The following is a 13,867-nucleotide window of genomic DNA, read 5'->3' as shown; positions in this document are numbered from 1 at the left end:
AAACTAGATGATGTGTCATCCTTAGTTGATAATATAATTGAGAAGTAAGATCAGCACATTTAAGACCAAAAGAAAAACTCCAAAAATTAGTATATTGCTTTTTTTCACATATAATAATAATTTTGAAATAAAAATCACTGTATTTTCTTTCAATCTAATGCAGTGGAGTGGGAAAAAATACAGTTGATTTATTTAATATTACTTCTAATCTCTTAATAATTTTGTAAAGATTTGTCATGAATTGGAAGAAGAGTGAAGATAATCTAACTTATTTTGTAAATTTTATTTTTTATTTTATTTGATCTAATTAGTTATACTTGACAGTAGAATGCACTTTGAAACATCATATATGAGTGGAGTCTAATTTTCTCATTCTTCTGGTTGTACATGATGTAGAATCATACCAGTCATGTAGTCATATATCTACATACGATCATAGTCATATATCTACATACAATCATAAGGTCTGATATTTTGTTTTTTTGACCACCACCTACTGAATGCTATACAAAGTGCTAAGATATATCAGAAAGTGGCTGAAAATAAGATTCCAACCCCCCACCCCCCAAAAAAGATTCAACTAATAAAATAGCAGTAGATAAAATAGCATCCAAAATGTCCATTTCCCATTGTGCAGTCTCTCATAATTTATCAAACCTTGTATTAGTTTTTTTTTTCATTTTTTATTTTTAGTTGTAAATGGACACTAAACCTTTATTTTTTTTATTTATTTATTTATTTATTTATTTATTTATTTATTTATGGTGCTGAGGATTGAACCCAGTGCCTCACATGTGCTAGGCAAGCGCTCTACCACTGAGCCACAACCCCAGCCCATATTAGTTATTCAAAAGGCATAGTAACTACCACCATCACCAGTGGAATGAATCACTTACATCTTTTCACTTAACAGTTAAAGCCTAGATTACTCATGTTATTTTTGTTGTAGTTCTTGTTCTTAATATGCTTTTAAGGGCTAAGGTCCTATTTCCTTTGTGTATTCTTTAAAATGCCATTAGTTTCCAAGGCACTTACATTCAATAAAGTTACCCATAACAAATCACAGAGAAAAAAAAGTTAATTCAGGCAATATCTTATTAACCATATGAAATAGAAAGCTATCAAATTAGTTGCCTTGAAGTAATAAATTCCTAATAGTTAAGTTGGTATTAGTTTTAATAGCTACATTATCTCAAATTGCTATTGAATAGAAAATCCTAATTTCACAGTAAAGCAGCTTTTCTGTGCCCTATGTGCTAAAGTGATAAGCTCCTACAACTACAAAGGTATTTTTCTCCTTTAAATGTTGATTTTCTATTAATTTTTTGAAACTCAGTGCTATATTATTTTGCCTTCCAGATACACATATATCAAATGAGAACTTAAACTTCTTGTCAGGATTTCCCCTCTACCAACACAGAAACAATTTATTGTACTCTGCTTTTAAAATCCAGCAGGGGGAGAACTGTAGTGTGTGTGTGGATATATAAAGTACGGTGCAGTTTACAAAGTGTTCTCACATGCCATCCATTTTTCTTCTAATAACTTGATATCAGTAGTTACAATCTTTTTATTGATGATACTTTGTTCTATAGGCCAGTGTTCCCAAAATGTGATGTTTGCATTTAAGTGCACACAAGATATTTATTTAATCACTCATGTAATTGTTTTGATATATATTAGAAAAATACATAATCATGAATATATAAATTTATATATAAATATATAAAATATGTAGAGAACATCAAACTCATTTTATTGATATTGCTTGGCACAAGGGCTTAGCTAACTAAAAAATGACTCTTTTAAAAGAGGTGATCACATGACTTCCACCCAGGTAAGAAGAAGCTGCTCTTCCTGGGTTTGGCGTCCTTTCTTCATGTAACGTGTGGCCTTTGATTATCCTCCTCTCTCAGCATGGACTGCAAGTGGGGGTTCCTGCCTTTCTGCTCTACAGTGGTGCTGTGCTATTCCTGTCATTTCTTTGGATGCCAGTGCTGCTGCCTATGTCCTCATGCCTACCAAGCCCTGCTGTCCAGAGCTTCTGGAACCCACCCCCACCCCCATTCCTGCAGCCTTTGTCAGTTACCCCAGTGGTCATCGAGGACATCACCAGGTCTATAGTAAAATACCAGGCAGCTTGAATCAATCTCGTCCATCTGTGAGTAGAAAGGAAAGATCAAGGAAGATAGTGAGGTACTGTTAAAGATTAACACCAAAGTTCCTTGGCCCCAGCTTTGACTGGTTTTGCTGGTTCTGTGCACCCTTATACAGTGGCTTTGCCTGTAGGGCACAGGAATTCCCTGTTCCTGCCATGTCCCCCTGACTTCCAGGTGATGGCTGGGCCTCCAGTAAATCCTGCCTTTAGTTAAAATTTAATTAAAATGAAAAAGATAAATAATGTATTAGTGATACGGTAGGTATGACAAAAATAAAGTGAAATGTAATAAGTGAAGTGAAGATAGAGATAACCGAAGTGAAGAGAGAGAATTTTAAGTACCAATATGTCTTGAAGTTTAAGACATATTTACATATTTTAGAGAGGGACTTTCTACAAGTTCACTCTCAATTGCTTGTGTATGTATATGTATATACCTACTTAGGTAAACTACACACATCCATCCTAGGCATGAAGAAGCTCTCTTCATTTTTTTTTTTTTTGTACCAGTGATTGAACCCAGGGGCCCTCAACCACTGAGCCACATCCCCAGCCCTTTTTGTTTTTTGATACTGGATCTTGCTAAGTTGCGTAGGGCCTAAGTTGCTGAGGCTGGCTTTGAACTTGCTATCCTCTTATCTCAGCCTCCCTAGCTGCTGGGATTATAGGCATGCACCACCACACCCAACCATGAAGCTATTCTTATTGCTATATATCTATGACCTGTGAATCAACTAAACCAGATTCTTCTTCAAACCATTAAGAAGCCACTCTCATTACTTTTGTATGTATAGCTTTAAAGTCTCTCCCAACCCAACCAATCTCTGTAACTTTTTAGTCTCTTCAGGCAGTTTTTCATCTTCTCTAACTCTCAAGGTTAGCAGAATACCCCTTCTTTTAAAATACTCATGTAGAGTTTAATTGGATTCTAATCCAAAATGATATAAAGATTCTTAAGGTATATGGCTCTGCCTGAGAGAAAATTCCCTTCAATTGTGAAATTATGGATGAATGGTCCTCAAAATACAAATACATTTTAACTATAAAAAGCTAACTGACATACAAAGAATACACTCTCTCTTTCACTCTCTTTCATGCTCACTTTCTTTTTCTCTCTGGCAAGCCAGAAGGGGAAAAAAATATTGTATATTCCCAATATCCTTGGTGGAGAAAGCACTAGTAGTATTCAGTAGCCTAATACAAATTTGAATGTTGAATCCTAGTTTTCAAAACATAAATATAGTAATAACTGGCATATAACCTCTTCATTGCACTCTGAAGTTGCCAAAGAACTTTCACATTATCTTATTCAGTCTCATGAATAATGAGACTTTGAGATGGTCAGCATAGGTGTGGTAATTATGATGGTGTTATTATTTTTCAATAAATTAGGAAAATGGTATTTAAGAGATAAATGACTTAACTACTAAGTTCCATAGTTGCTCCTCAAGGCCATAATCTTAACACTTTCATATTTATATTGGAAAAGAAAAATTTATCTTGCAATCCTAACTAAATACAAATATGTCTTACACTATCCAGTACTCATCATTTGGATTCTAAATTCATCAAGAAACTTTAGAGGGGCTGAGGATGTGGCTCAAGCCATAGTGTGCTCGCCTGGCATGCTCAGGGCACTGGGTTCCATCCTCAGCACCACATAAAAATAAAATAAAGATGTTTATGTCCACCGAAAACTAAAAAATAAATATTAAAAAATTCTCTCTCTCTCTCTCTCTCAAAAAAAAAAAAAAAAGAAAGAAAGAAAGAAACTTTAGATTCTAAAACATGGACTCCTGAGTAGTCTTAACCCACCAGGAATCAGAATTCTGTAAAAATAACCAGTATCACTTGTTCTCTTTCTCTCAATGGTTAATATGAAAACTATCTGGCATTCTGATGTATGAATGGTCACTTTGTGTGTTTGTTTAACATTGAACAGTTCTTTGGTCTGTGGTCATCTCTAGGTTCAACAGATATTTTCTCACTTGAAGAATCAATGATTAAGTTATGCTTTCTTTTTTCTCATTCCATTATCTTAATTTTAATAGTTAATTTGGTACCTTATAGCATTTAGACCATTGGAAAAATTAATAGTTTTGAGGCATTGGCTTTCTTTGGAAGGAGAAAAAGAATGGTTCATAGATGGCAATGTGTACAAATTCCTATTCAGAATAGTTTGTTCTTATACAAATGGATATTCCATTCCTTACCCCTAATTACCCTAGCATCAATAAAATCTTAAAAACAAAACCAAAAAAAACTTAAAATAAAAAAAAAAAAACTTAAAGCTAACAGCATGGGAAATCTTTCCGTTTTCTGAGGTCTTCTTCAATTTCTTTCTTTAGTGTTCTGTAGTTTTCTTTCACATCTTTTTTTAGATTGATCCCAAAGTTGTTGTTGGGTTTTTTGTTTTTGTTTTGTTTTTTGAGGCTATTGTGAAGGGGATAGTTTCCCCAATTTCTCTTTCAGCTGATATGTCCTTGACATAGAGTAATGCAATTGATTTATTGATGTTGATTTTATACCCTGCTACTTTGCTGAAAGGACTTAAAGTCAGCTTACTATAGTGATGCAGCCACATCAATGTTTATAGTAGCTCAATTCACAATAGCCAAGCTATGGAATCAACTTAGGTGTCCTTCAATAGATGAATGGATAAAGAAAATGTGGTATATATACACGGGGAATATTACTCAGCCATAAGAAGAATGAAATTTTGGTATTTGCTGGTGAATGGATGGAACTGGAGACTATCATGCTAAGTGAAATAAGCCAGTCACAAAGGCCAAATGTTCTCTCCTATATGTGGATGCTAACCCACAACAAGGGAAGGTGGGAAGGGAAGAATAGAAGTCCATTGGATTAGACAAAGGGGAAGGAAGGGAAGGGTGGGGCGGGGAATAGGAAGGACGGTAGAATTAATTGGACATAACTTTCCTAGCCTTGTATTTGAATACATGACTATGGTTACTCCACATCATGTACAACCACAAGAACAGGATCCTAATTAGAATAAGTTATACTCTATGTATGTGTAATATACCAAAATACATTGTATTGTCACGTATATCTAGAAAGAAGAAATATTTTGTTTTAAACTAACAGCATTTGAAACTGAGGGATTACAGTTATGTCTTCTAAGAATAGCTGTCTTTGTGTAACTTGATTGGGTGAGCTGTTTTGGGAAATGCTAATACCTGTTTCTGATGCAGGTTCAGTCACCTGTGGACTCTGCCACCATGTCTCCAGTAGAGAGGACAGCAGCATGGGTTCTGAACAATGGACAATATGAAGAAGATGTTGAAGAAACTGAGCAAAATCAAGATGAAGCTAAGCATGCTGAGAAGGTAGAGCAGTCTATCTTTATTGACTTGTTGCCTCCACAAGTCTAGGCCGCTAGAAAGGAAAGCCAACAATTATGATCTCCTACTGCCCCCATCTTTACTCTTCCTCTTAGGTTAACCCGATACACACCAGTGCACGATAGGTCAGTGTAGCCTCTCTGAACATGTGTGAGAAATGTCTACCATGCTGCAGGGGAGGGGCTTAGATATAATATTTTTATATAGATTGTTTGATCTGGAGGACACTCTGATATTCATCTAATCATTTTAGCATTTCTATAAACCAGTTGTTAGTCTTCAACCAAGGACAAAATTGCCATAGAACTAGATTTTCTATTTCTTGGTAACAATTTGACTTGGAATTTGGGGTTTTTTAACTGTTTGGTTTTTGCCTTTTTTGGTAAAGAATGTCTAGCTGTACAGATAATTTTTAAAAAGACATCATCTGATGTTTTGAGGGCTTTTTTTTTAAAGAAAGAAATTTTAAAAAGGATTATCAAACAATAACCTTGACATCATGTATAGCATTATCACATTTAATTGACAACCAGACAATTCACTACTTCTTACTTATTAATATAAACTGTGCTTATTAAAACAGTGTAACTCTTCAAACCTTACCTTTGACTTTCTGGAACCATAATGTTGGGTGAGCAACAGCTGGTCATTAAATAAATTAGATAATACTATGTAAATTGCATTTTACAATACACCATGCAGGTTTATCACTAATTACTAATGAATATTAAAAAGGCATATACTTCTCACCTTACCTAGAAAATTTGACATTCCATTATACTCAGGCACCATCCATGGCAAATTTAGTATAAAAAAGGATCATGTAACCAACTGAATTACTGAATTTCTATAGGCTGCTTAGTGAGAACACAGATGTACATTCCAGCAAGTGGTGCCAAATTGAGTAGATGAGCCACATCATGAAAATAGCCAAGAGTCTATTTTAATCAACCCTAGAGAACAGGTAGGCCTTTGCTTAATGCTTATGACTATTTTATACTTTCATAGCTAGGAAGAAAGCAGTAATAGCCTACTCTGCCATTAAATTCTATTTATTAACTTAGTGGCTTAACATTATAGAAATGTTGCTTGTTCTCTAAGGGCTGATTCTAGTAGCACGAAGGAAGGGCATTCTGATAAGACAAAATATGTCAGAGATCCTGTAGTACAAGTGATGATACACAAATAACTCTCTCTTATAAGATGGCCAGCTTTTACTAGGCTTCTAAGTGTTTGTTCTTTTCTTTTCTCCCATTTGATACTATCAGTGATCAGAGGCTTGCAGCAATTGGTAGTTTAATGTGGAGAGAGGTACATAAATCTGTAAAATTTTGAATGCTAAATTCAGATTTAAAATATGTCCAGAAGGAGGGCAAAGCTTTATAAACATTTATGCCAGGTGATATATATTTTTTTTTTTAAGAGAGAGAGAGAGAGAATTTTTTAATATTTATTTTTTAGTTTTTGGTGGACATAACATCTTTATTTTATTTTTTTTATGTGGTGCTGAGGATCGAACCCAGCGCCCCGCACATGCCAGGCAAATGCGCTACCGCTTGAGCCACATCCCCAGCCCAGATATATATTTTTTTAATATTTACTTTTTTAGGTTTTTTTTTAAGTGGACACAATATTTTTATTTTATTTTTATGTGGTGCTGGAGGATCAAACCCAGTGCCTCACGCATGCCAGGCGAGCGCACTACCACTTGAGCCACATCCCCAACCCCTATACCAATTGATATTTTAAGCATCAATAGCAGTAGTATAAGGAATGGCAATTTAGAAGCATCTAGCCACATTGCCTAGGGTTTCTTTCATTAAAAAGCAAATCACTAACTTCTCCTTGTTGTTGTGGGTGCTTCTTCTCCTTTACTCTAGTATGAACAAGAAATTAGCAAACTGAAGGAGCGCCTAAGAGTGTCTAGCCGGCGACTGGAGGAATATGAACGCCGGTTGCTGGTGCAGGAGCAGCAGATGCAGAAGTTGCTGATGGAATACAAGGCCAGGCTGGAGGACAGTGAGGAGCGGCTGCGCAGGCAACAGGAAGAGAAAGACAGCCAGATGAAAAGCATCATCAGCAGGTTAGAGGACCACCTGGTGGCAGATGTGGGCTAGTTAGAGGTACAACAAGGTGGGAGAATGATCCAAACACATTTAAAGGCATGGCAACAAAAGCCATTTCACCTGTGGTACTCAGTACAGATGTGATGACTATCTCTTCAGGCATCCTAAATATGAGACCTAGTGTGCACTTCTACGAAGATCAGGTAGGCTTTTTCTTTAACCATAACAATTATATAAAAGGAAAACTTAGTGGCTCATTTGAGAAACTTTAGAAGAGAACTGAGTTTTAAAAATCTAAGTATCCAGTGACTAAAACTTAGTTTTCCAGAGCAAGTCCAGAAACAGAAAGAAGTTTCGCTAGATGTCTGTAAGGGCCAGAGGACCACAAGAGAGTGCCGCCAGTGCCAAGCCAGGGGAAAGGGGAAGAGGTCAGTTCCACTTGCACATCTACAGAGCATTCACCATAGGCCAGGCACTTTCCTACAAATCTACACTTGATAATGAGAATTATCATTCTCATTTTACAGATAAAGAAACTGGCAACAGACTCACTAAGTCTTTTGCCCAAGGTCACATAGTTAGTGGTACACCAGAATTTGATAGCAGGCAGTTGGACTCCAGGCTTCAATATTGTCAAATGCTGTGGACAGGTCAAGTGAATGAAGGACAGAAAAGGACTGTTGTTTTAATAGTATGGGGGTAATTGACAGTCTTCCTGGGTTGAAATGTGAGTGGTGGATGAGAAACAAACTAGACCTACTAAGTGTAGAGTACTCTTTGAAGAAACTGATCTGTGTAAGGGAAGAGAAAAATAGGACAGTGAATATCATGCAAGTTGAGGTTAAGAAAGGATAATTTGTTCTTTATTGATTTGGTTTGATATTTTAAGATAAAGTAAATTGTGCTGAGGGAAGAATCTGATAGAGGAGAGAATGATTATAGGACTTCTGCTCCAAAGTAGATAAAAATGGATGGAATACAGTTACAGTTAGAGAAATCAACCTTGGATGTCTACTTCCAAGGTGACAGAGGGGAAAGAAGAGAAGATTGTAGGTCTTTATTAAGGAAGAAGAGAAATCTTGAACTATGGTGAGTTTTAAGTTTCTTGTTCTCACATTACCTAGCCCTGTCTTTGAAAGTGTTGATACCCCCTTGTTGCCACATTCTAGGCTAATGGCTGTGGAAGAGGAATTGAAGAAGGACCACGCTGAGATGCAGGCAGTTATTGATGCAAAGCAGAAAATTATTGATGCACAGGTAAGCAGACTCTGGATCTAGTAGAAGGTACTCATTGGTAATAACTGTTATTTTCTGACTTCCCATCCTTGCAAATGGCAAAGCAGGTATCCTAAAAATAAGGCATTGAGAAGTTCTTGGCATCATCTTTTGAAGATTAAATCAATTTCTACATGGCCTCCATTATTTTTCCTTTCTTTCACTGATGACAAGTCTATTAACACAGCAGAGTATTAGTGTGTTTAGTACAGTTGTTTGACAGATCTCAACCGAGTGCATGATGGGCTTTGCTTCTTTCCTTGTGGAAAGGAGGGCATTCTCTGAGGGGTCAACTGTGAAAAGTGCACTGCATGTGTCTGGCTTGTGACTTCCACTGACCATTGCTTGGCTGTGCTGCTCACGATTTTGTCAGTCATGTCCACTGCCTCTGGCCCCATGAACTTCTGGCCCCAGACAGTAATGGAATTGTGAAGGAAAACAAGGTTGAAGAACGCACCTTTCCTTGTTATTCTTTTGGTTCAGGGTTTGGCATTGATGCTTGGAATGTGCTTGGCTGCCCTTCTTTGTTGGTGCTGTACTTAGAGAGTCTCTTTAGATAAAATTTTATAAGAAAAGGTTGATGAAATCCAAATCTAGGTCTCTGTTCACAGTAGCTTACACCTGTGACACCACCTGGTCACCTCATAGAAATACATCAGTGATGAGAGCAAAATTAGGCAGGCAGTGTTTCTAACTCCTTTTCCTTTTATCAGTACAAACTGTGGTTGTTGTATTTCTTGGCATGAATCAAATAACAAAAGGCAGATGCAGTTTTGATAATGTCCCCCAGCCAGTGAATGGACCATCTCTCTGAAGACAACCAGCCATGTTTGCATTTCTCACTCTTAAGCTGTGAAATGAGTGCAAAGACTTTATGCATAAATGTTCTACTGTCTTCTCTCCATATCAGCCAGTAGTCAGTGTATATTAGAGCCTCCAATATTCTTAAGCATGCACCTAACAGTCTAGTTTTCTTACAGGATCAATATGGGATGGGTTTGTTTTTTTCAGGAGTGGGGCTGAAATCATAGTCATGAAAGAATGCTTTGTGGGCCTCCTTCTCTTTGAAGACACTAATCTTAAGAGTGAAGAAGGCAGTTTAATTAGGAAAACTAATCCTGATAATTTTTCACCTTTGGAATTTGTGCATTGTGATACTATCTCATTCGTGGGGCTCCCAAAATATTTTGGACTCTTGAATCTGAAGATTCTGGATATTTTAACCTACTAAGAACCAGAAGAAAGATCTGCGGTTATTTTACTTGGTCCCTTATTTAAAATCTTTCTCGGTACCCCATAGTGGGTAAGGGAGATGTAGTGGGGACAAGGCTACTTTGCTGTACATACTATCAAAATTCTTCCCAGAGATTTTTAGCAAAACAGCTTGGATAAAGAAGGCGGTTTAATTAGGAAAACTAATCCTGATAATTTTTCACCTTTGGAATTTCAATACAACAATATAAAGCAGGGAGAGATTTAATAACTACACCAGGAGAGATTTTAGTACTGGTGAGATCAAATAGAATTTTTTATAATTTCAGCTAGTCTAATGCAATCAGTCTTGAGCCTAGGGAGCCTAGCTGTGCCATGTTTGTGATTCTGTGCATGTTGGCTGACAGAACAGCTCCATCATTAGCCTCTATCGGTTTCTACACAACCAGCCCCCTATTTTTGACATCAAGGGGCAGACAGCTGGGTATGTAGCAGAAATCATAGTCACAGAGGAGGTAATGGTCAAAAACTCTGGAAAGAAAGGACATCTTCTCAGTTAACCAGAGGATGTCACTGTGCAAGGATGGGAGAAATGCTGTCCTCAAAGAATCAATGTTAGGCTTATAGGATGGCCTCTTGACAATGGTTGTCAAATAGTTTTGTTCTTTAGACTATTTTGATGGAACCAGTATCCCTTCTATATTCAATATCCGGCTGCTCCCAGTAGCCATTCAACAACAGACCACTTTCAACTAATGGGTCAAAACATACTGGGGTTGATTAAATATGATAGATTTAACTTCAGATTTTACTATGCAATTAATTATTTTAGCAGAGACTCACTGTGGATCCCTAAAGAATACTTGGAGAATTCACTTGACCACATTTTGAAAACCACTACACCATGCATAGACAATTCATAACCACTAAAGACAATTAAAATATGTAGTGTTCTTAAAAGGAAAGTGTTTCAATCCCAGCTGTTGGTTTACTGATATGTTAAACTCTTGTAACAAAAGACTTGAACATACTTTGGTATCCTTTGTAATGAATGATTTTGTGTTTCCAATTCTTTCTTGTAAGACTAAACCTTACTTCTTAAGTGTTTGATGAAGCAGAGCAGCCCTTCTGGCATCATCTATTAGAATGAAGCTGTTTGGTGGTGAAAAGCTTCCCAGTTAGGTAGCATACTTTTCTATCCCTGAAGTATCCCTTGGTGCCACTGATAGTAAAAAATATTTCTAAAATGAATCAAGTTGCTTCCTCTATGGTAGAGTGAAACTTCTAGTACTTCTCACTCCTCATCTCTCTTAGCAGCCCTGTGCTCCTGCAGGAAAGACTTGTCCATACTGAATTCAGCCTCTCCCTCTCCTTGAATCAGTTCATGCTGCAAGGCACAGGCCTGTGTCAGCCACTTTCTAACTAGAACTACAGAAAGATGAGCACTCCGTGGTTAAGTGGTAGAATCACCAGTCCTGTACCTTGTAGCTCAGGTATGGAGATCCTAATGATGGTACTAAGGAAACACTTCTTAAATATCAGACAGGGAATGTGCCACCCTTCATTCCCAAGCATGAAGGGATGCTGTGACTCTCAGGTTCTCTCCATGTAACTCAGATGGAGAACAGAAGGGCTTCCTCCCATGAGAAGCAAAGCAGCTGCCTGGTTACTGTTGCAAGTGATATCTCCACTGTGTTAAATTACAGGTCATAAATGGAAATGAGATTATTCAAACAGGCAAGTAAACCCTGTCCGTTCTCTAGCTGAGCAGTTCCCAGCCTTGACCCAGTGCACTGGCCTCCTACACATTCCAGCTCCTGCCACTCCCCACATTGAAATCCTTCCTGTCAGGCATAATTAGATTGCTTTGCCTTCCAGTTCAGGCAGTCACAATGTCAGAGCAGTTTTTGCCAAATGAGCTTGACTTTCAAAAGTTCCTATTTGATTTTTTTTTTTCTCTTTTTACTTTTTGTTTTATTTTGAGGTTGGCAGTGGGGGAATCTTTTAAATGAAATTTCTCCACTTGAAAGCTTTCAGCTGCATAGTGGGGGTATGGAGGCATTGGCTACGTTATTACTTTTGTATATAATAAGAATTTAAATCATTCTTAACCTTCTTTTTGACTCTTTAAGAGATGAAAGAATGAAACAGTTTAAGAATGAAACAGATTTTGTGAATGCTTGATTTTTTTTTTTTTTAATGAACCCTGGAATATCCTGCTTTCCTTAATTTTGAGGCCTTAATAATCTACTACAGAGATCATTCCTTACCATACAGGGTTGGGGGGTAGGGGGCAGGGAGCATTTGTCACTACCTATTGTTTTCTGGTAACCACTGGCCAGGCCTTACCTATTTGCTTTTAAAAGATCTGAACTTGTTTTTCCAGTAAATTCTACTAGGTATAATTTTTCAAATTTTTTTAAAAGCCTTATTATCTTTTGTTTGTTGAGTTTTTTTCTGTCCTTACAGTGAATTATTCCTCCCAAAATAAAGAAGTATCTTATAATTGATTAGTAGTTAGTTAATAATGCTAATTTTTTTCCCTTTTTTTTTTTTTTTTTTTTAGTTTTGGTACTGAGGATTGAAAGCAGAGGTGCTTTATCACAAGGCTACTTCCTAGGCATTTTGTTTTTTTAAGTTTGAGACATGCCTTTACCAAATTGCTGAGGCTGACCTTGAACTTGGGATCCTCCTGCTTTAGCCTCCTGGGTCACAGGGATTATAGGCATGCACTGCTATACCCAGAAATAATACTGATTTTATATATCTTACCATTCCACTTCTCTATCCGGGAAAGGAATTTTTTTTTTTTTTTTTTAGAGAGAGGAGAGAGAGAGTTTTTTTAATATTTATTTTTTAGTTTTTCGGCAGACACAACATCTTTGTTTGTATGTAGTGCTGAGAATCGAACCCGAGCCGCACGCATGCCAGGCAAGCGCGCTACCACTTGAGCCACATCCCCAGCCTTTTTTAAAGGCTAATCATAAGTAGGGAGTTTTGGGTTGGGTTGTTTTTTTGTGGTTTTTTTGTTTGTTTGTTTTATACTTTTGAAACTGTAGCTAAGAGCACTGCTGCCGTACAGATTCCCCCTCTCCCAGCAAAGTAGGAGATGAAAGGAAAACATTGCTTGTTGCCATTTTTGGGGGGTTTTACCCAAAATTTACCCCCAAAGACAGTGGTGTTCATTCTGTTTGTTCCTGGCAGCCTGTATCCTGGCAAAGCCAAGCTACATTGGTGGCGCTTGTAGCTACTGCTTTTATAGCAAGGAACAACAGCAACTCTCAACCCTCCTGCCTTCTCTCTGAACCTTACTATGACTCCAATTTACCATGATTTTTCCTGGGTACATTTTTTTAAATTAAATATAAAAAAAAAAAAAAAACAGGATAGGAAATCTCCTTTTGGCTTTAGGATTGTTCCTCTTGGGCTCTTTTCTTTTTAATTTCATGAGCATAGGTAAAGATTGTCCTTCTCTGTGTAAGCTTATTTTCTGAAAATGATGGATTCATGTTGGGCAGTTTCTGGGATGTTGTGCCTAGCTGCTGAAGCTAAGATGAGTGTCTCCCCCTGGTCTTTGTGATGAGATAAAATGGTTTTTTAAAAAAGAAAACTTAGCTTGCCCTACTTTTCTTTAAATTACTTTTTTTTCTTTTTTCTTTAAATTACTTTTCTTTTTTTTTTTTCTCTTTTATTTAACTTTTTTTACCCTTTCTCCCCATCACCCCCTTGGTTTTATTGTGTGTGTATTCAACAATGCTTGGTTCCAAAATATTGATTCTAAAGCGTTATTT

At 37.0% G+C, this 13,867-nt stretch overlaps 1 protein-coding gene across 11 annotated transcripts in view; it reads left to right on the top strand.

Annotated features, from left to right (window-relative positions):
• Rasal2 (RAS protein activator like 2) overlaps positions 1-13,867 on the top strand; it is a 338,051-nt gene that overhangs the window by 317,716 nt on the left and 6,468 nt on the right. For 8 of the 11 annotated variants that reach the window (XM_048809956.1, XM_048809959.1, XM_048809953.1 and 5 more), the window contains 4 exons: positions 5,374-5,508; positions 7,404-7,606; positions 8,759-8,846; positions 11,783-11,813. In XM_048809956.1, coding sequence (XP_048665913.1) covers positions 5,374-5,508; positions 7,404-7,606; positions 8,759-8,846; positions 11,783-11,813 — 457 coding nt within the window. The remainder of the gene's footprint in view (positions 1-5,373; positions 5,509-7,403; positions 7,607-8,758; positions 8,847-11,782; positions 11,814-13,867) is intronic. The other 3 variants (XM_015491761.2, XM_048809957.1, XM_048809954.1) reach the window with 1 other exon arrangement.

The sequence above is a fragment of the Marmota marmota genome, unplaced genomic scaffold (assembly GCF_001458135.2).
Source record: "Marmota marmota marmota unplaced genomic scaffold, marMar, whole genome shotgun sequence".
Classification (NCBI taxonomy): Eukaryota; Metazoa; Chordata; class Mammalia; order Rodentia; family Sciuridae; genus Marmota; species Marmota marmota.
This window is presented reverse-complemented; position numbering and strand designations above follow the sequence as displayed.